Genomic DNA, 21,281 nt, shown 5'->3' with positions numbered 1-21,281 from the left:
CTCCTCTTTAGTTGCCCATGCCCAAGGATATCGCAACCTATGCAGCAGCATGGACTTCACATTTGCAATAAGACACAAAGGCTGTTGGGACCTCAGCTGTGCAATATTCTTGCGTTATAGGCACCAAAGCTTCCTCACAAGCCTGTGTTGACTTGGCTAAAAGTGGCAAGCTCTACAGCCCCATGCTACTTTAAACAAAGATGCTCTGGGAAATGAGCGGTTGCACGGGGCCCTCTCCTTCAGAGCAAAATATGACTCCCCCCACCTTCTAAAGCCCACTTCTTACTTTGCAGGAGCCCTTCCTGATTAACTTCTTGAGCCAAAATAGAGGCCCAGCTCTCCCTGGCCAAATGTTGTGTGTGTGTCTACAACTATCACAGCCAAGGAATGATCCAGCCCTGCAGCAGTTTGATCAGGAAGAACCCCTGAAGCTCAAAAGGTTTGCCAACCCTGCATTGTGCTAATAGAATGCCGAGGGCAAGATAGGAATGCTGTTATAAACATTTGGGGTACACAAAGATCCCTGCAGCCCAACCCAGAACCACAGCTATAAGAACAAGAGATTAGACTGAAATATTTATTATCAGAGAAATTTTAAAAATACTTCTTTAACCACAGTTCTGCTTCATCACAGTGCAGAAGGCCCTTCCCATTTTTACATACAGAGAAGCATTTATGCACAATTTGTGTACATTCTGAGACACAAGCATCTCCTACCTAATCCCTTTAAACCCAAGATGGACACTGTTTTGCCCACAGGAGAGCTGCTACTAGGATTTAGATCCATTTGCACACTGCGGGTATATACTTTTCAGTTGCCAAACTAGGCATTGGGTCAACAGAATGGAACTGCTTTTTGCATTAGTTCTGGCACCTGGCTCAGACATTAGTGGTGGCAGAGAATCAGCACTAAACAAATTAACACTGTCTCAGGTTCAGAACTGTGAATATTTAATTTCTTTAGGGATGGAACAAATAGGTGTGTGTTTCATTTTTGAAATTCTAGTGAAATTTGGCTGATTTCTCTTACCAGTAAAATGAAAATATTAAAGGAAAGAGTGACAAACTTCTAAAAGTGAGACAGGTGATAACATGCAATAGCAAGATTACTACCAAAGCCACATATGTATGAACAGTTTTCTCAATCTAAGTCATATGATCGATAGAATCACCTCTTCAGTGTCAGAAACATATTGTAATGTATTGGTTGCTCTGCTGGTGGTAACGAGCTTCCTTGTCTAGGACGCAATATTTCATCTGAAAATGCATTGCTATTGAGCCAGTCTGTCCCCAGGAAAAAGTTTACATCACCTCTAGGGAATGCTGGGATAACATTCGATAACATATGAAGGAATCATACCACATTGCCCACTGCAACGATATATCCACTGTCATATCACCACCACTGGTGTTGGAAGAAAGTGAGAGAAATGGTTAATCTAACTCAAGTGCAGTTAGAGCAGAAGTATAAACTGATGTGGGGATCCTTGGCAGTATGGACAGAAGAGGCAGCATCTAAAACTGAAGACATGGGGGCACAATTTCTGCTATTCTCCACAATACCACTTAGCTCTTTCTAAATTGTGCAGCTTTTGTCATGCACTAAGTGATTCCTGCCCTCTGTATCCTAAACCTCTGATGGAGTGACCTTGATTATTACACTGCCATGTGAGGAAAGAATTAAACAGCCACAGAGGAGTATAAGCCATGGTGAACTTAATTACCTAAAAGTAGAGCTCCCCAAACAAGGAAAGGGGAAGGTGCATGAACAGAGATGGGCACAGCTCACTCCACTCCTACAGGGCTTACCCAGACTCTGTGCAGGGGACGTTTCAGTGACTGGCTATTGGGCGATACCTTGAATTTTTTTACCTGTCATATGGATTCAATGCATTTCCTTATAATACAGGGTGTGCAAAAAAAGTTCAATTTAAGTGATATATTGCACATAAAAATCTAAAAAATGGTTGCAAACACAATATTCTCCAAAGAATTAAAATAGTTCTACCTGTACAGTAAATACCAGTTTAAAAAATACCAAATTACCCCAAAATTGATGCACATAATACTGACGAAGTTTAAAATTGGACAATCTACATATAAATTACATTTGTAAATGTGTACACTTAAATACCATTAAATTTCACCAGCCAGCCAAGTTGCTGATGAAGTTGCTTATGCCACCACAAATACCATCGAAGAAAACGAAATGTTCTGCAGTGTTAGACAAAGCACTGGAAAGAGTTATAAAGTATTTCTGTTTAAAGAGGTAGTGCCAGCCACATCCAATCAGAAAGTTCATAATCTATGATGAAACCATGTAGTAAAATGTAGAAAGACTATAAAATTTACAAAAATAAATAGTTGCGAATGCTTTACAAAATGCAAGGTATTTTGCTGCTGAGCACCTTGAGGCTCCTTCAACAAAAGGGAAGAGAGATCAGCTGTCTCTATTTTTAAAATATAGTTGTATTTTCTGAGGCTGCATGTTCAAGTATGCAGCAACAGTGAATGCCAACCCAGCATGTATTTCGATATTAAAAATAGAATCTTCAAACTTCAGAAGATACTTTCCCCTCTTATGAAAATTCATTGCTGTTTTGCAAATTCTTCAGATTATAAAATTGCACATAAAAAGTTAGTTCTGTTGGAATAAGGGTAAAAGTGGAATGTGCAAGAGACATTCCTCGCACATACCCTAGAAGGACCCCAAAATGGGGGGCAAAGATTGCACAATTGGTTTAATAAATACTTCATTTGATAGAACAGCCTGCCACTTTTCTTTTTTGGTTTATATAAATGAGTTTTGGAGAGATTGAGGGCTGCTCAAGGACAGTGCTTCTAGTTGCCAGTTTGACTTAACACTTTGCAGCTCACTCCCTTCTTTGTGGGTTTTGCTCCAAACCAGCATTAGCACAGGGGGAAAAGCATCTTTGGATTTACTGATTTATTTTTTAAAGTGTCAGGACCCAACAAGAATCTCCATGATATGGTCCAATTCACTCAGATCACTTCTACATATTGGGATGTTAGTTGCAGAGGAAGAATTGCAAGAAGGGAAGGTTTTCAAAATCTCTTCTGTGGGAGCCACAGGCGATGGTCTTGGAGGAGCTAGTGAGGGACAGTCAAAATCTGAATCATACATTGAAGTGTCAATATCTTCAAAGATGTCATCGATAGCCAAGTCTTTCAAGTAACTAGTTGAGTTTGAAATTTCAAAGGAACCAAATGCACATTCTACTCCCTTCAAGTCTTGTCTATCATCATCTGGCCGAAGACCTGGAGTCTCAGGAGCCTTGAATTGATCATCTCCAGATCCAGCAAGGTAGGTAGGCGGGCTCACATCCTCCATGAAGTCTAGGTCTTTCAGCATAGAGGAAATGGCAGATGACATGTCATTATCCGAAACCATCAGTAAGCCATTTTCCATTGGGCATTCCACAGGACGTAGTTCATAACTGTTTGATTCCTGCTGATTAAAACCTGGAAAAAATTGTGAAGGCATTCCAGACAAATCTAAGCCTGTGCAACTGGATGGGCTGGCACCAAGGCCAGTGCACATATTTATAAGCTGCTGGCTTGTTTCTTGTCTCATTTCCTCCTGGATTTGCCTGACTGTGTTGGCTATAAGGACAGAACGGTGCAAATTTGGTTCTACCAGCATCTTGTATGTCTGTAATTTGTTGAGGCACACATTGAGCACCAACTGCCTCTTGAGTGGATACGGCATATTTCGACTGGAATCAAAGGCACTTGACATACCAGCCATGTTCTCTTCATAATCACTCAGCTTGCGTTTCAGACCCCTTCCCAACATGAACCTGGAATAGAAAAGAAGCCAGTGACTGACCTGCATAATATATACAATCAGAACAGTACTTAATGATATTCCTAGCCCACATTTCTTGTATTATGGAACTTAAAATTTGGTTCCCAGGTGGTCTCTCATCTGGGCATAAACCAGATCCCAGCTTGTTTAGCTTCAGCAAAGTGGGCTGCATTAAGTGCCTTCACAGCAGGTTTTAAACTGGGTTACAAATTCCAGATGAAACTATGCCTATGTAGCTGCAAGAGCAGTCAAGGTTCTGAATATGCTGCAATTCCATAAGGATTACAGGAAAACTGCCAAATTCAAGCTTCCCAAGAGTCTCTCTTTTAAAAACAGTCTTCCAAAACACTTGGTTGCCAAGATAAAATTAGAAGTGTGTGGGCAATGTCAAATGAAATCTCAGAAGCCCAAGTTACCAAGTAAGATTTCCACTGGTCACAGGACAGGGCTTCTTTGGTGCCCTGTATAATTATTTGCTCCTCTGTGAGTAGCAGAGTGAACACATTATTGCAAAATTAGGCAAATAAATCATGCCTAATTATGAAATGTGCCTAATTTATACAGGTCACAGAATTTTGGTTTTCAATGTGCAAGATACACACCCTATAGTTCATGGATTGGCACACATGATTCATCAAGTCAATTCTGCAAGTGCTATGGCATGGCACCTTTGAATTTCTCATTTGCAGCACCCTAGTGTTTGGATGTAGGCTAGGGGAAGGGGCAGGCAGCATCAGTCTGATAGAAGAATTATGCATGCAGGATCCCCATGACATGGAAGATTCAGCAAGGTAGTGCGCAAATGGCACTATGTAAATCACCATCAACAAGGGCTCTTCTTCACCAAAACACTGTATTCTGCCATTGATCAGAGCTTGTAAGCCTGGCCTTGACAAATTTCCTTTGGATCTAGGCATCAATTCTATGTAGGATAGAATTGTACATTTCCAGACAATAAACACTAGACAAAAGTACTGGACTTTGTGACGGCCGTTGTGAAGCTAGAGTGTAAGTGGGCTTCTCTTTACCCCTTTACAAGCAATGAACTTTGAACAGAAACAGAGCCGTCCAAGACAAAAAGATTTTATTAAATAACTCTACCTCTGAATATCCTAGTTGAGGCATCACAGTTACACTCCTAGATACCATGGTTCCCTGGCGCCTGGGATTTGTCAAGCCCTGCTGTAGGCGTAATTTTATTTCAATGCCAATATTCCGACTGTGAGAATTCTCCCCCATCTAAAGGTACAGCTTTCAGACTGAAGTCTCCATATGCGCTTCTTGCTGTTTAACCTAAAAGGTGCCTTGAGTGTTGAAGGGGCTGCACTGTTCAAAGAATGCTTTTATGTTGACAACACTCCCCCACCCAACTTAAAAGGTGGACTTTGAGTCTTGGCACACACATACCATAGCTCTCAAAGAAGCTGTTAAGAGGTTGCTACTACACTCTGGTTACAAATTCTGTTTTAAGTGAAAGTGTTTCCATAAAGATTAAAAAACAGCACAAAAATATTTTGCAGCAGCAGTGTTTCTGCACAAAATTCCAGATATTCTGAGGTGCTTTGATGAGAATTTTTACAGGACGGTTAGCACACCAACAATAAGAAAAAAGTTCTCTGAATGAGGAAGCTGAATGGGGGAGAGATTTGGAGGAGTGATTTTGCCAAAGCTTCCCAAAGTCAAGCAGGGAAGGGACTACAGTTCTTGCAACAGTGGCTGATCAGAGTCCACAATCCAGCACCACTGACCTCTGAAACTACACTCCTTTGAAAAAATTTCACCCTCCAACAGATCCTCCCAGAATTTTGAGTTTTAGATGTTTGAGATTCTCATGTTTGATTCCCAATCTCTGGGCAGGTAGCTGGTGAAGAGGGCTACAGCCCCCACTTAAAAAAAATACAGGTTATGCCTCTATTTATCCCATAAGGTGGTGACTCTTGTGGGATAAATTTAAGATGAGCTCTTGATTTCTAAAATCAAAGAACCTGGGGGTGGGGGGAAAGAATAGGCTTGGATTCAGATAAATACGGTAGCATTTAATTTGTACTTCAAGGACAAACCAAGAATATGATTCCCAATTTTGACTGAACCTTGATTGGAAAACCTTACGTACTGCTACAGTCTCTCTTCTGGAACAGTGCTTAATCAGGACTCTCAATGTGAAAATCACTTCTGTATTTTTTTAAGAAACCCTACAACCTGCATGCAGATCACTGTATGCCATGATCATACAGGTACACATTTAGCTATTGTTTTCCAGCACACGAAGATGTCAATTGTGCTGACAAGGAGCAAAGGGGCTGGTAATGGTCACAGAGAAGGGTTTAGCTTAGTATTATAGAAGCATTCTTGAAGGAGCTTTCAAGGGAGTGCTTCTGTATGGTTTTATGAAACCTAATGTATACAGAATAGGGCTAGGCCATTGTAGATTGCCCTTTTGTAGTCAGTAACAATTTCTAAAGACCTTTAAAAATGGCTGGTACAATTCTATCTGATATCAATAGCTGCGGATATTTGGAACCACTGGAAACTGAGCCTGGGATCTCTTAAGCTGGGTATGCAAAGCAAAGCAAAGCTTTTGGTCGCTAAGACTGTCTATAATGTGACTGATTTTGGGGTTTTATTTTTATTGTTGTGCACTGCCCAAAGCCATTTGGATGGTGTGGTATATAAATGTAATCAATAAATAGTCACAGTAGTATACTGCTGTAAACTCAAATTATCTTGTGGCACCTTAAAAGATTAACATTTACTGTGATGAAAGCTTTTGTGGACTAGAACTCTAACCCAAAGAAGCCTGTTGTCACAAAAGACCTGTTACATCTTATAAAGTGCCACAGGACTAGCTTACATGGTTCATTCATTTAACAAATTTCTATACCATCCAAAACTCACGTCTCTGGACGGTTTACATGACAGCATGGATATACACACGGAATTCCAATCTGGGTCCACTGGTGCCAATGGAAGCTTCCCTTCTGGGACAAAGAACAATCAAAGGGGCAGGAGTGTGAGACAGATTGATAGGACAAGGGTTAGAGCACCCTACATTGCAATCCTGATACCCCCTCAAGGTGCTCTGCAGTGGGTGGATGAGACAAGCTCATAAGGACTAGTCACATGCTTTACACAATGTGTAGTTTTGCCCTTAAGAGGAAGACCTTTCCAAGTTTGGCAGAAATGGAGCAGAGAGAATGCAGGGTGACCAAACCAAAACAAAGTGGTTAAGATTTATTTGGAAAGCTATACAAAAGTAGTGGGCGGTCAGAATTCCACGCCCCAGGGTAGGGCAATACCTTTATTGGGACCAACCAAAAAAGGCACAAAGTAGTGAGCAGCAGGCTTTTAGGTTATCCAGAGCCCTTTATCAGGCTGGATGTAGAGCAAATAGCAACAGGGGAGGAGGGGAGTGGGCATGATAGAAAGGCCCAGCAGTCTGCAGTTTGTAAAGTCTTAAGATGGAGTGCAGGAGAACAGAAATTAAGCAGACTTGATTGGCCACTTCTAGGTGAGACACAACTGTCAATTTATGCAGAAGGCCACTGAGGCAGAGAAACCACCAAGGGCTCTTCCATTAAAAATAATGTTTCTCTCCCCCCACCCTCTGCTTTGCATGGGACTTGGTGTGCTCTGTTTAGTGCTGGAAACTAAACTGAGCATACTGCCAGGCTTTATGTTTTCAAAACAGGGCAGAAAGGGAATAGCCATTGGTCTCTTTGTCCCAGCATCCTTTTGTGCAAAACCATATTGTCTCACACTTAAAAGTGGCTAAATGAATTAAGTCTGCTTATAAACATGTCAATTCCATTTTAAGACTTTGAAAACTGCAGACTTTTCATCATACCCACTCTCCCCCTCCCCTGTTGCTGTTTGTTACATCTAGCCTGATAAGGGTTCTGGAGAAGCTGAAAGCTTGCTCTTCATAGCTTTGATTTTTTTGGCTGGTCCTAATGAAGACAATGCCCTACATTGGTGCTGGGAAAGCTATGCTGTTGAAGAGGCTGGTGAAATCTAGGAGTTCGGTGGGCAACTGTTCAGAGTTTCTTCAGCTATTTCAACACATAACTTGGCAAAGAGGCACCTTTTAATGTGGCGATTCTCTTTATTTAGCAGGGGGAGAGTAACTGGCCCTATCCACCCCCAGCACAGGACCTCCAGTGACTGTTACAGGGAGCCATCTGATTTATTTATTATTTCTCTGTGTAAACTGCCCTGAGCCATTTTTGGAAGAGCAGTATAGAAATCGAATGAATTAACGAATGAATGAATAATAAAGGGATGCACACATTCGAGACCAAGAGGCAGATTCCAGTCAGATCTTAAGAATGCAGACCCTGCTTTGTTGTAAAGGGCCCCCCAACTTCTCTTTCATTTCAGCACTAGCGACTTCAGCCAGCAGCTGCTCAGCTGACTGTTACCAGGTGCCAGCTCCATGCTGCAGATTGGAGCAAGGCAAAGATTCCAAGCAAAAGAACCCAGGATTGTTCCGAGGCTGAATGGTGCACTAGCCTTTGCTGTTGCTTGCCCCTCATCATGCCTAGCAAAAAATTTTAAAATAAAATAGATAGATAGATAGATAGATAGATAGATAATGCAGGGAAATCTGCATAAATCACAGAATACTGTGTTTCTAGGAACAGAATCTGGATTATGTTTAATGCACAATACACATAGGATTGCCACTGCGCACTTGCTGGCCCAGTACACACGCATACCCCAGGCCAGAGCTCTCATCTTCTAGATCCCACAAGGTTGCCCAGCTAAAGTTAAATAGAGTCCCAATTATAGCTGTCAGCCACCAATGCTTCAAACTGCCAGAAGCGTAAACCTTAAAGCCCACCTCCGCGTGGTAGTAATGCAATGCAATCCCTGAGCAAGTCACCTGTTCCATCTGTCAATAGAACTAATGTTGCACAGAAGCTGCTGCCTCTGCAACGCACCCTCAATGAGGACTCAGAAGAGTATTCATGCAGAAGAAAGCACTTAAGCAAAAGACTCCCATTGCTTTCGTTTAGGGTCTGTTTGCTCCTTGGCTTTCATGACGTCCTTTGCAAAGAACGAATAACGTTACGCTCGCAACAACTTCATTGCACCATTTTCAGGACAAAACGGAGGTTGCCACAACTTAATTCTGGCAAGATGTTAATTTGAAATTTAATCAAGTTGCCTTTCTGAAGGCCCCGACAAAGGGGGGATGGAACACAATCAGCTTCAGTTGCCTATCTGAACTTTACATCGAAACTGGAATGAAGAGTCTGGTTAGTTTGGCATGGTGGTGGAAGCTCCACTGTTCCTGCATCTTATTAGTCAGTTAAGAGGTGAAACTTAACTTACAATGACTTGATGAATTCACCCTAAGAAGCACCAAGAAACAATGGATATATATGCTTAACTTTTAACTGTACAATATGTACCTTAGGATCTACTGGGAGTTAGCTGGGTGATTTACAGTCGATTGGCAAGGGTTTCTCACTTGCAGTATTTGACAATAACCAGTGACACTGCTAGTTAAAAGCCACTCTCTGGCATGACTGGCTTTGGGCTAGTAACTCATCCTCAGAATTCCTCACCTACAAAATACAAATTTGCAGTAATTCGAAGTGGCTTTGCTCATCATATACCCCAAGAGTTGGAAGCTCTGTGTGGGAAAGCTCCAGGTGAATTCCTGTTTACATAACCTGGTATTCCTGAGCAATTCAATGGTATATAGACTAAAGCTTTAGACAACTACATATGCTTGTGGCTAACCTACACAGCAAGAAGAGTACACAGTATTACTTAAAGGCCAATACACAACACAACTCCCTAGTCTGCATGCATTCTAAACCCATGATGCCCTTGTGGCAGAGCAGAACCATCACAGAAACAAAGGAAGCTGCCCTATACCAAGTCAGACTATTGGTCCATCTAGCTAGTACTGTCTACACTAAGCTGGCAGCTGCTTTCCAAGGTTAAACTGGAATTAAGTTGTTGCCTTTACATTAAGTTACATACATGACATTAAGTTACATATATTAAGTTGTTGCCTTTGACCAAGTCTTGGTGTAGCTCTGCTGGCCAGCTGTAGATCTTTGCATTCAAGTCCCTGATCCACAGCAACTCAGTTGTAGGTATATATGTGGGGTATCTAAGTAGATGACTCACAAGGTTAAGCAGGTGACTGGCTCCTTCCCCTTAGCCACCAATGTGCCTCTGGCTCCCCACCTCCAGCAGTATTCTACACCTGGCTCCAGTTAGTGGACCTCAGCATTCTAGTAAAAAAAGAAAAGTAGATACTGCAAGCCTGAAGTCCATCCACCTCCGACATACACTCTCTGCTGGCTCACAAGCATTAAACCGCAATGCTTTGACACATCAAGAGATCAGCCCCCACACTAGGCAACATTTTTCACAAGGTCTCTTTATGCATATGAATAACCTTTTCATGTTCTTTTCAAAAATAACTGAAAACTTGTGTTATTGTCCCCAAGCAAGCAGGGAAGCTCAAACATAAGAACAGCCCTGCTAGATCAGACCCAAGGCCTATCTAGTCCAGCATCTCGTTTCACCCAGTGGCCCACAGGTGCCCCGGATTCTTGAGTGTAGGTCATCTAGAATGCAGAATGCACAGTCAGGCCACCAGACCACAGCAGCTGTGTTACTGCAAGGACAGACACATGTCATGCAGAAAATCTCACACTAAAAATCAACAGCAGACAGAGATTTCACCACGATGCCAGACTGGACCTCAAGTCTCAGGAAGGAAGAGCAGGCAAGCCTGGCAAGGCAACCAAGTTCTTCTGCCTTTCTCCTTCTGAGGTCCAGGAAAAAGCAAGCAAAAGCAAGCAGAATTGAAGAGAGAGAGAGACAGAGAGAGAGAGAGTGTGTGTGGGCACACTGAGACTGAAACATAGGAAACCACATGAGACATCTTCTTGCTTTGTGTGTGTGCAGGCAGCAGCAAATCCCCCAAAGTCCCGACCTTCCTCCAGTCCCAGCTATTGATTCCTGGGGTGCCTCCCGGCACAGCCCCCAAAAGGCAGTGCAACATCCCTCCCTGTGATGTGTCTGCATCCACTATGCTGAAAAGGACAGGAAAACACATGAAGGAGCAGGTAGCCCAGCTTGCCTTCACCTGGGCAGTGCCCACAGGAGCATCAGACAGGTGCCAGGGCTCAGGTGTGCTTGGAGGTCACTGTCCTGCCCCATCTTCCCAACAAGGAAGATTTCACCAAGCCAGATACCTGGATGGTGGGCTCAACGTGCCCAAGGGTCTCCCACCTCTTTCCATGCTTGCAGAGCTCTACCCTGGCTTCAAAAATAAATGCCAAGGGTCAAACTCCTGCCATCTCCCTCCACCACTTTATACCACATTTTCTGCCTGGTAATCAAGCTGCTCCAAAATCTCATCCCGCTGAGAGATGGCATCTTGCAGCTCCTTTTTGTGCCATGCAGCGATGGGGGAGAGGAGACAGAATTGTTCAGAATAGTCCTCTCAGGGTCTGTTTCCCTCATCACAGCTGCAGCAGGATGGGTCCTCCCAACAACAGCCAGGGCCTGGTGGGCAGGTCCTACTCAAACTCACACACCTCCAGAATCCTTGCCAAGTTCCAGCCCCTTGGAGAATGGAGTGGGGACACTCAGGCCAGAGAGCCCACCTTGACTTCCAGCAGCCTCCCTCCCGGCCAACACAAAAGCTAAGATGACTCTTTGCTATGCCTTGCCCTCCAAGGATGCAGATTTCAATGGAGTAGAAACTCTTTATCCCAAGGTGCACCAGCAAAGCTAGCCATCCCTCCCTGTTCTCTGTTTCCTTTCCCTCCATGACTACCTCTGCCACTGGTGAGATGAGGGTTTTGCCAACTGCAACCTCTTCCTCCCCACACCCCACCGGGGAGCCATTGCCACCTCTTCCTCCCCCCACTTCCAACCCCCACTCCTCAATCTTTAATTCATTTAACCCTTACCAAGAAAAGGCAGTATGGATGGGAGACTTCCTTCCCAGAGATCTGGGCACCCCACGGTGAGGCCTCAAGGCATGCTGCTATGGTGGCAGGGAAGATTCCCCCTCCCTGCTCGCTTGGAGAGCAGCTCCATCCAGGGAGGCGGGGCACACAGCCCACAGGTGCACACAGCCTTGAGGGATCTCCATACTTAGAGATTTCTAAGCACATTCTCTGAAGTGCTACCTGTTCCACGCGCAGGGACAACGAGACAGGCAGAGCTGAGGGGTCCAAATATGTGGATGAGACGGTGGTGCTGGGAGGAGGGGTTTAGACTCGTTAGCCATTGGGATGCATTTTGGGGGAAGCGAAGCCTGTACAAAAGGGACGGACTCCACTTGAACCAAAATGGAACCAGACTGCTGGCGCTAAAAATCAAGAAGGTTGCTGAGCAGCTTTCAAAATGATGCTTGGGGGATTTCCAGCGGGAACAGGGTGGTATCTGCTTCGGCCAGCAAAATCCCCTAAGGTGTGAGAGTGAATATGTTTTGGATAAACCTGAAGGGGAAGAGTAGAGCCAGAAGTTGAGCAAAAGGAAACACAGGACAGCTTGCCAAATAGGTCAAATGATGGTAAGGGGGATAGCACATGCCAATACCAGGTGAGGGACCCAGCAAATAGGTGTCTGAATACCAATGCCAGAAGCCTCCGAGCCAAGATGGGTGAGCTGGAGTACTTGGTTACTAATGAAAACATAGATATAGTGAGTGCAACAGAAACCTGGTGGAATGGTGAGAACCAGTGGGACACAATTATTCCTGGATATAAACTCTATAGAAGGGACAGGGAGGGGAGGAGTGGCGCTATATATCAAAGAAGGGATAGATTCCAATAAGCTAGAAAACCTAGGTGGACCAGAGTCCTCCACAGAATCATTATGGGTAACAGTACGAGGACTGAAAAGAAATGTGTTACTAGGGTTGTGCTATCACCTTCCAGATCAAAGTGCTGAGAGTGACCTGGAGTTGGAGAAACAAAGAAGAGAGGCGTCAAAGAGAGACAGGGCAGTAATAAAGAGTGACTTCAACTACTCACACAAAGACTGGGTAAATTCACATTCAGGTAATGACAGAGAGTCCAAATTTCTAGATGTGCTAAATGACTGTGCCTTAGAACAGTTAGTCACGGAACCAACCAGAGAGATGGCAACTTTGGATTTAATCCTGTGTGGTGCCCAGGACCTGGTACGAGATGTCAGAGTTGCTGAACCATTGGATAGTAGTGACAATAGTGTGATCCAATTCAGCTTATATGCAAGTGGAGAATTGTCAAGGAAGTCCAACACAGATGCATTGGACTTCAGAAGAGGAAACTTCTCAAAAATGAGGGGACTGGTAAGAGAGAAGTTGAAATGGAAAGTCAGGAGGGTCAAATCACTCCAGAAAGCATGGGACTTATTTAAAACCACAGTACTAGAAACACAGTTGGAATGTATACCAAGGAGGAAAGGTACCACCAAGCTCAGGAGGATGCCAGAGTGGCTAACAAGTAGAGTCAGGGAAGCTATAAAAGGAAAGACGACTTCCTTCAGAAAATGGAAGTCCTGCCCAAATGAAGAGAACAGGAAAGAACATAAACTCTGGCAAAAGAAATGCAAGGACACAATAAGGGATGCAAAGAGAGAGTTTGAGGAGCATACAGCTAGAAGTGTCAAGGGGAATAACAAAAACATATCAGAGGTAGAAAACCTGCCAGGGAGGTGGATGGACCCTTAGATGATGAGGGTGTGGAAGAGATTATTAAGAAGGATAAGGAGATTGCAGAGAAGCTGAATGAGTTCTTTGCATCTGTCTTCTCGGTGGAGGATACTGACCATATACCCTCTCCAGAATTGAGTTTTTCAGGTTTAGCAGTTGAGGAACTGAGTGAATTTGAGGTGACAAGGGAAGATGTTCTAAACTGTCTTGAAAAGCTAAAAATTTAACAAATCACCAGGGCCAGATGGCATCCGTCCAAGAGTTCTGAAGCAACTCAAATGTGAAATTGCCGATCTCCTAGCAAAAATATATAACTTGTCCCTACAATCAGACTATGTACCAGAGAACTGGAAAGTAGCCAATGTGACTCCAATTTTCAAGAAGGGATCCAGGGGGGATCTAGGAAATTACAGGCCAGTCATCTTAACTTTGGTGCCGGGTAAATAGATGGAAAGCATATTTAAGGAAAAAATTGTTAAGCATACAGAAGTACAGGCCTTGTTGAAGGAGAACCAGCATGGCTTCTGCAAGAGAAAGTCTTGCCTTTTGGAGTTCTTTGAGAGTGTCAACAGGCACGTGGATAAAGGCAGTTGAAGTTCTGGGGAGAGGCTACCCTGTTGCACAAGAGCCAGCATAGCATAGTGGTTAGAGTGTTGAACTAGGACTGGGAAGACCCGAGTTGGAATCCCCATTCAACCATGAAACTCACTGGGTGACTGTGGGCCAGTCATGTATCTCTCAGCCTAACCTACCTCACAAGGTTGTTGTGAGGACAAAAATAACCATGTACACTGCTCTGAGCTCGTCGGAGGAAGCCTGCTGCCTCCCAGCTGCCCCGTTTACCAGATGTACCCACAAGTATCTGACACGCTTGTGCACGCTGGCGCAGGCATGCACACATCACGTTTGGCTGCACAAGTGACAAGTGTGGGCGCACGCAGGCGTATCAGATACTTCCAGGTATATCCGGTAAATGGGGGCAAACGGGGCGGCAGGGAGGTACACTGGCGCCCCATGGACTTACTAAAAACCGAGTGCCAGTGAGGGAAGAGGGGTGGGAGGGCTAAGTGCACCCCTTAAAGCAGCACCCCGCCCCACCTTTGAGCCTCCCCCACCCAGTTCCATGCACATCCCTAGTAGTAGATCAGTTGTTCAAAAAATGCCCTATGTGTTTTAGATGTCAGTGCAGTACCGGGGTAGGCAATGCATGGCTCTCCAGATGTTGTTGAACTACAACCTCCATCATCCCCAACTGTGATAAATTGTGGCTGGAAGCAATGGGAGTTGTAGTTCAACAACTCTGGAGAGCCACACACTGCCTACCCCTGATTGAGGGCAAAGCTGGCCAATTCATTCTTGCTGCTTCCATGAGCTATCCTTGATTATGCATCTTTAGTTTTATTTCTATTTTCCTTAGCTTCTAGAAGGAAAACAAGCAAGGCCTATAGACAAGAACTCTTGTGAATAGACATTACTGATCATGTCTAAGATTAACAAGTTGGTGAGCGATAAATTATTTAGATCAGATCAAAGCCTAGCTCTTTGGGAAATCTTGAGACACACAGAACATATATAAAGCACTTCAGAGTTAGCTGCAGTTTGTGTATACTTTTAAAGGGAAAATTAATGTTCCTAAGTGTTCATACATTTATAATTTGGTACCAGACTAGTGAGATTCTCCTCCCTCTGAGTTTCAATTCCAATAAGAGTGAAACTCAAGGGAGCCACCCTCCCATACAGCCTGCACAAAAAGAAACCAGACAGAACTTCCTGGAAGCTGCAGCCTGCACCTCCCACAGTAGCAAGACGGAAGCTTGCAAAAACATTCTCTCTCTCTGGACAGTGAAAAGTTACTCTTCTCCTGGCAGCAACTATTTATAACAAAACAGACCTCATTTTGCTACAACCTGCCAACCAGTCTCTCAAGACCAATACTGCAATTTACCTCATACTTCTTACATGTACCCAAATGAACACCTCCACATATTTATTATCCTCTGTCACAACTCTCATAAAAAACACAACAGCCCTGCTGGATCAGGCCCAAGGCCCATCCAGTCCAGCATCCTGTTTCACACAGTGGCACTGGCTCATCAGATGCCTCTGAGAAGCCCACAGGCAAGAGCTGAGGGCATGCCCACTCTCTTGCTGTTGCTCCACTGCTACTGCTATTTAGAGGCATCTTGCTTCTGAGACTGGAGGTGGCTTATAGCCACCAGACTAGTAGCCACTGAAAGACCCACCTGTCCTCCATGAATCTGTCTAAGCCCTTTTTAAAGCCATCTAAGCTAGTGGCCATCACCACATCCCATGGCAAAGAATGCCATAAATTATGTACAGTGTGAAAGAGTACTTATAAGAACAAAAGTAGTACTCCAAAATGAAGCTAACATAGTTCAAACTCGATTTACATTAAGTTTCTCGCCAAACCTCTCATCCACACTATAGTAACACAATGAGGTTTTACTCCAGTACCTAGCTACTATATATCAAAGCCTACCCCAACATAACACATTAAAATCACTTTAATGACTCTCAAGTAGGGATGTGCACATAACTGTTCAGAAGCCCTTTTACGAGACTTCAAAAAGGTTTGAGAACTGGGCACTTCGAAGGTGCGGGGGGTGCACTTTAAAGGTGGGCGAGGGTGCACTTACCCCTACCTCCCCCCCCCGGCTGGTAGGACTTGAGAAATACCGGGCGCCTGCGGGGAGAAGCGGGGGAGGGGTAAGTGCATCCTCTCCCACCCTTAAAGTGCAACCCCCTGCTGTCATTGAGCCACCCGGTGTGGTTCTGTGCACATCCCTAATCACAAGTCAGCTTTTGGTAAATGCTGAGGTCCTACAAACATCAGCTGCCTCCCTACAAATCTGGTTCTCATGCCCTGCCTTGAGTGTCCCATGTACTCAGTTTCCACCCCACAATAATGCTCCTATTTTCCCTGCACATATCATGCCTCCACTTCCAAATGGGTCTATACAGGAGTGTAGCTATAACTGAGCGGATGGGTTCAAAGAACCTGGACCCCCAGCTCCACCCCTCTCTATTTTCTTCATTATCTCCCTCACTCCAAGTGGCTATCCCAGTGCCATCCTGCACTCCTCATAGTACTCTCCTCGTACCTAATGCGAACCCACAGCTAATATGAACCCATTTTCTCCTTCTTAAATCCGAGCAAGCACCTCTCCCTCTCCTTCTCTCTTTCATTGGCCATCGCCTCATAACAAGCCAGTATTCTCACTGCCAGGTTTATTCCTTCCTCAAGTGATCTTTCAAATGATGCTCCTTCCTAAGCTGTCTCATATGCAGCCACTCTTCAAACCTCAAGCTGAATCAGTTTTATTCTTCTTTTCTAATCAACCAGTTTCTGTTCTGTTCCTAGATCTCCTCCCACCACATACACAAAGTTGTGTTTCTTTCAAGCCCCACCCAGACTTAATCTTTCTGTCTATATCTAGCTCCTGCCTCAACACCAGATTGCCAGTGTTTTCTCTCCTGTAGACCACAGCTCTCTCACTCACACCCTATAAAAATACCTACCTTCTTGTCTCCACATCTCTCCCCTCCACCCTGAGCCAGATCTTGTCACCTTTCCCTCAACCAGCTGCCCATAACCAAACAGTACCCCATCTCTAATCCTTGCATAATCAGCTCATCAGAATGGTAAAAACATTAAGATTCCCTAGGTGTCTAAATGGTCAGGTACCTAGGATCTTACTAGTCAATCTCTCCACCGCATTTAGCTCGCAGCTCTAACTGCAGCTTCTGACCACCCTCTCACATGCATTTCATACTCCTCCATCACATCATGCACACTCCTTACACTAGCCCCTAAAACCCTGCCACAGAATATACTCACTGGGCTTAGTCTGTCCTATTAGAGCCCAACCCAGCCTCTATCCTCCCTCCTCCTAGGTAAGTCAGGTAACTCTTCCCTCCACATCAGACAAAAATTGACCAGGCCATTCTTCATTGTAGTAATTTTGTTTTTTTTACCCTAATGATCAGGCCTACATTCCTTCAGACCCTTCTTCACCAGACTTGCTCCTGGCAGGTCTCATACTTTCTTCTTCTTCCTACTTCCATTAGACATATCAAATAACTTCAACCAGGTTCCAGTTGCTTCTCTTCATACTCTACCCCTCTCCGCAATACACCCCTTCATCCTCTGTCAGCTTAACTTCACCACACAGGTTCCACTCCCCCACCCCACCAGCATCCCCACAAAAAATTGTTTGAAATTTCTCCCTTTCAAACCATTTGTTTTCCCCTCATCTCCAACTCCCTTCCTAATCTAGTCAGTTCTTCCTAACCAGTTTTGATAATCCCACAAAATCTACTATAGCCCAGTCAAAACCACCTCTCCCAAACTCTTATAACCAACTCCATGTTCACTACCTTCCACAGCCAGATAGCTATTTCAAAGCAGGATCCTGTCTAAATGCAAACACTCACAGCATTCACCCCATTTTCACAAAACTACCTCTGATCTGCCTGTCCAATATCCATGTACCACTGAGTCCCAACTCCCAATTACTACCTATGCAACTTCTCAAATTCTTAGCCCCCTCTACCAAACCAGCCAACCTCTGCCTTTCCACACGCTGCTGCATCTTTATTCTTTAAGCCACCTACCTTCGCCAACTACTCCTCTCCCAACACTACCCAAGCCCCACCTTTTCTCTGACAATTTCCCATAGATCCTCAGCCCACACCTAGTATCTTATTCAGCTATCCTAACATGGAAGCTCTGAAAAGAGTCTGCATACAGAAAACCCACACTCAAGCTTCATTCAGAAAGCTTCTCAACTTCTGCTGCTTGACCCAAAGGCAGCCTCTTCCACTATAACCCCTTACTCTGGCACTACTCACCCACCCCTCCCAACACCCTTTGAATATTTATCCTGTGCATGACCTGTAAAGCCTCTACCAGATACCATCCGTATCAGCCACACACACACCCCAGAACCTCTCCTAAGCATCTCAACAATGAGCCATCTTCCAATCCCAATACCAGACCTCAACAGGCCTCTCAAGCAACACCAACTCCCCATGCCCTGCAGCCCCTTCCCTGCAGTATCTTACAAGCCTAGGACACCAACAGCCCCATCCCATGCCTATTTACACAGGAACAAGTCTCTCTAGTATTAAATACAGCTAATTCCCAAGTGCAAAGGACTGCAGCCCAAGCCCAGTCTCCCCTCATCCCACATCCAGCCGGTATTTCACCCCAAATCCCTGCCCAGCCTCCCACATGCAGATGCTTCCTTGAGCCCTCAGTTTAACCCCTTTTTTACCATCTCCCTCTCACACCCCCATACCCAAAACCTCCCCTCCCAATTCTCAGCCATGCCTACCCAACCAGCAATCCCTTCCAGCCACCCACACCCCCAACTCAGATCCTCCTCACCCACATCCGCCTCATTCACAACACCCATATGCCCCCATGCCCTAAACAATCTAGCCCCCCACCCCGCATCAACCTATACCCTCACCCAGCCAGCTAGTATCCCAGACCCACACCCACTACTAGTAGCCCAGACCCCACAAGGGTGGCTCCAGGGGACGGGCATGGGGGGTGGGGCAAACGCCACTTCCCCACCCCCATTTCAGTTCTAGAAATCTACTATGTGGGACACAGCTTGTCCACCCACAAATGGACTTTGCCCCCCCTTCAATTGTTTTCCGATGCTACCACCACTGGCACCCCCCAGATTCCTCCTCCAGCATGACCCAGCCATGCCAAGCCTGCCCCACCCCCGCTTAACCACCCACCTCAGCTCCCCACTTGAACTCTTGCACCCTCCCCCAGTCCCTGCCAGACAATTGCTCCAACTGTATAACACATACATACACACACACACACACACACACACACACACAGAGAGAGACACAGACACACACAAACCTTCATCTGCCCCCCTGGCCAGCTCAGCCCCCCCCCCGCGCCAGCAAACTCCCCTCTTCCCCTCAGGATCTCCCCAGCCCCCCCTCGCCCCACATCAGCAGCCCCACCCAGACCCCGGAGCCAGCCGACGCCAGAGCGCCGCGAGTCCAGCCGCTTCAGCGCGACCCCCCCTGCCCAGCTCCCTCCGGCCGCCGCTTCACTTCGCCGCCGCCGCCGCCTCTCTCTCTCTCTCTCTCTCTCTCTCTCTCTCACACACACACACACACACACACACACACACCTGCTGGGGCTCCAGAGGAGAGAGGCGAGGACCCCGCTGCTGCCGCCGGGTCCCCGCTCCCCTGGCCGCTCTCCCGCGCGAGGCTCCGCGGCGCCGGCTCCCAACCCAGCCAGCCAGGCTCCCTTGGAGGGGCTGGGACGGACAGCTGCCTGCGTGCTGCGGGGGAGGAGAGCGAGCGCGCGGGCGGGCGGGCAAGCGAGCACCACCCACCCGTCCAGCGCCGCCGGATCCCGGCGACGACAACAGGGGCCGTGGCTCCTCCCCCTCTTTCCTTCTCCTCCCCCCCCCTTCGCACGCGTGACGGTTGCCACAGGCCGAGCGGGGCCCCCCGTGCGCGCGCCTGACCGCCGCGCCCCCCTCCACCAGCCTCCGCTCGTTATTGGTCAGCCGTGCCCCACCCTGCCCAGCAACCGAATTCTTACTGGCCGCGCGACTCGCGGGGACCGCTTCGTCCCGCTCGCCAATAAGAAAGCAGCCCCAGGCGAAGGGGGGCGGAGCGTCTCGTGGGGCTGCTGTCCAATGGGGTGCTCCCCCGCTACTTTCTCTTGCTCCCTCCTCCTTTCCTCGCTCTGCGGGCGCCGGCGCCGCTTCCAGAAAGGATCTTTCCTGGCTGTCAAGGGCTAGGATGGCCGGATGGCCCCTTGCCGGTTTTCAGGGGCGGCGGGCGGATGGGAGGGAGCAAGACACACACTCCTTCCGAAAAACTGGCTTCCCCCCACCCGCCTCCCATTCCTGTTTTCGAAATCGAATATGTGGGACACAGCTGAGCTGCCGCCTACCCAATAAATGCGCTCAGCTGTTTTTTCCTGGTGCCGCTCCTGTTTGGAAGGCATGGAGGGCGCTGCAGCAGGCCTGCTTACTCAGGAGTAAGCTCCCCCGAGCGCCATGGGATTTGCTCCTTCCCCAGTAGTCAGCATGCTTAGGATTGCAGTTGTCTCCCTTGTGCGCATCTGCTTACGCAGAGGCGAGCCCCCCCCCCTTGCAGTCGATGCCTTCTTCCTTCCGTGTAAGTAACCCTGCCTAGTACTGCTGCAGGGGGATCTCGCGGGCACGCTTGCCGAGAAATAATTGCCTCTGGTTGCAGTGGGACTTATTTCCAAGCGCTCAAACATTCCAAAAGTAGGCTTGAGCCACAACACTGGCTGGGACTAGGGAGCCGTTTTCCGGGTCCCGGTTGGAAGTCACGAAGATGCCTAGTAAGCAAGGCGAACTCAAGTCCTGCAGCGTTTAAATTGGACCGCCGCCTTACCTGCAAATGCGGCGCCAGCTAGCAAGCCACGCATCCGTCCACTCCTCACCCCGGCAGGCGCTGGGCTGGTACGTCAACACTGCACGCGTGGCGGCTAAGGCAGGATGGCTGCAACTCCTACAGCCGGCCGATCCTGCTCAGAAGCAAGCCCCACTGAGTTCAGCGTGACTCACTGCAAGCTTTGTGTACATAGGATTGCAGCCTTCGTGCACCCAGAATAAGGCTTTCCCTTAGGAAGGGCTTAGTGCTGCAGAATCAGAAGGCTGCAGAAATACCTGGGAGTAAACGCCATTGGTCAGAATGGGACTTGAGTTTAATTTCTAGCACAGTTGAGCC

The 21,281-nt window shown here is 46.5% G+C and overlaps 1 protein-coding gene across 9 annotated transcripts; it reads right to left on the bottom strand.

Moving 5' to 3' along the window:
* Positions 1-563: 563 nt before the first annotated feature.
* On the bottom strand, positions 564-21,075 carry LOC128340296 (SERTA domain-containing protein 2-like). 9 transcript variants are annotated; one of them, XM_053285266.1, is made up of 4 exons: positions 17,505-18,872; positions 9,974-10,080; positions 6,725-6,807; positions 564-3,821 (listed from the first exon to the last, which is right to left on the bottom strand). In XM_053285266.1, exon 4 carries the CDS (start codon positions 3,815-3,817, stop codon positions 2,963-2,965), a length of 855 nt encoding a protein of 284 aa, XP_053141241.1. In that variant the 5' UTR covers positions 3,818-3,821; positions 6,725-6,807; positions 9,974-10,080; positions 17,505-18,872; the 3' UTR covers positions 564-2,962. The 9 variants fall into 9 exon arrangements, with proteins under 9 accessions (XP_053141241.1, XP_053141238.1, XP_053141237.1 ...); XM_053285263.1 differs by lacking the exons at positions 6,725-6,807; positions 17,505-18,872 and adding an exon at positions 19,697-20,011; XM_053285262.1 differs by lacking the exon at positions 6,725-6,807.
* Positions 21,076-21,281: the final 206 nt, after the last annotated feature.

The sequence above is a fragment of the Hemicordylus capensis genome, chromosome 1, assembly GCF_027244095.1.
Source record: "Hemicordylus capensis ecotype Gifberg chromosome 1, rHemCap1.1.pri, whole genome shotgun sequence".
Lineage (NCBI taxonomy): Eukaryota > Metazoa > Chordata > Lepidosauria > Squamata > Cordylidae > Hemicordylus > Hemicordylus capensis.
The sequence above is the reverse complement of the archived record's forward strand: the minus strand, read 5'-3'. Positions and strand labels throughout refer to the sequence as shown.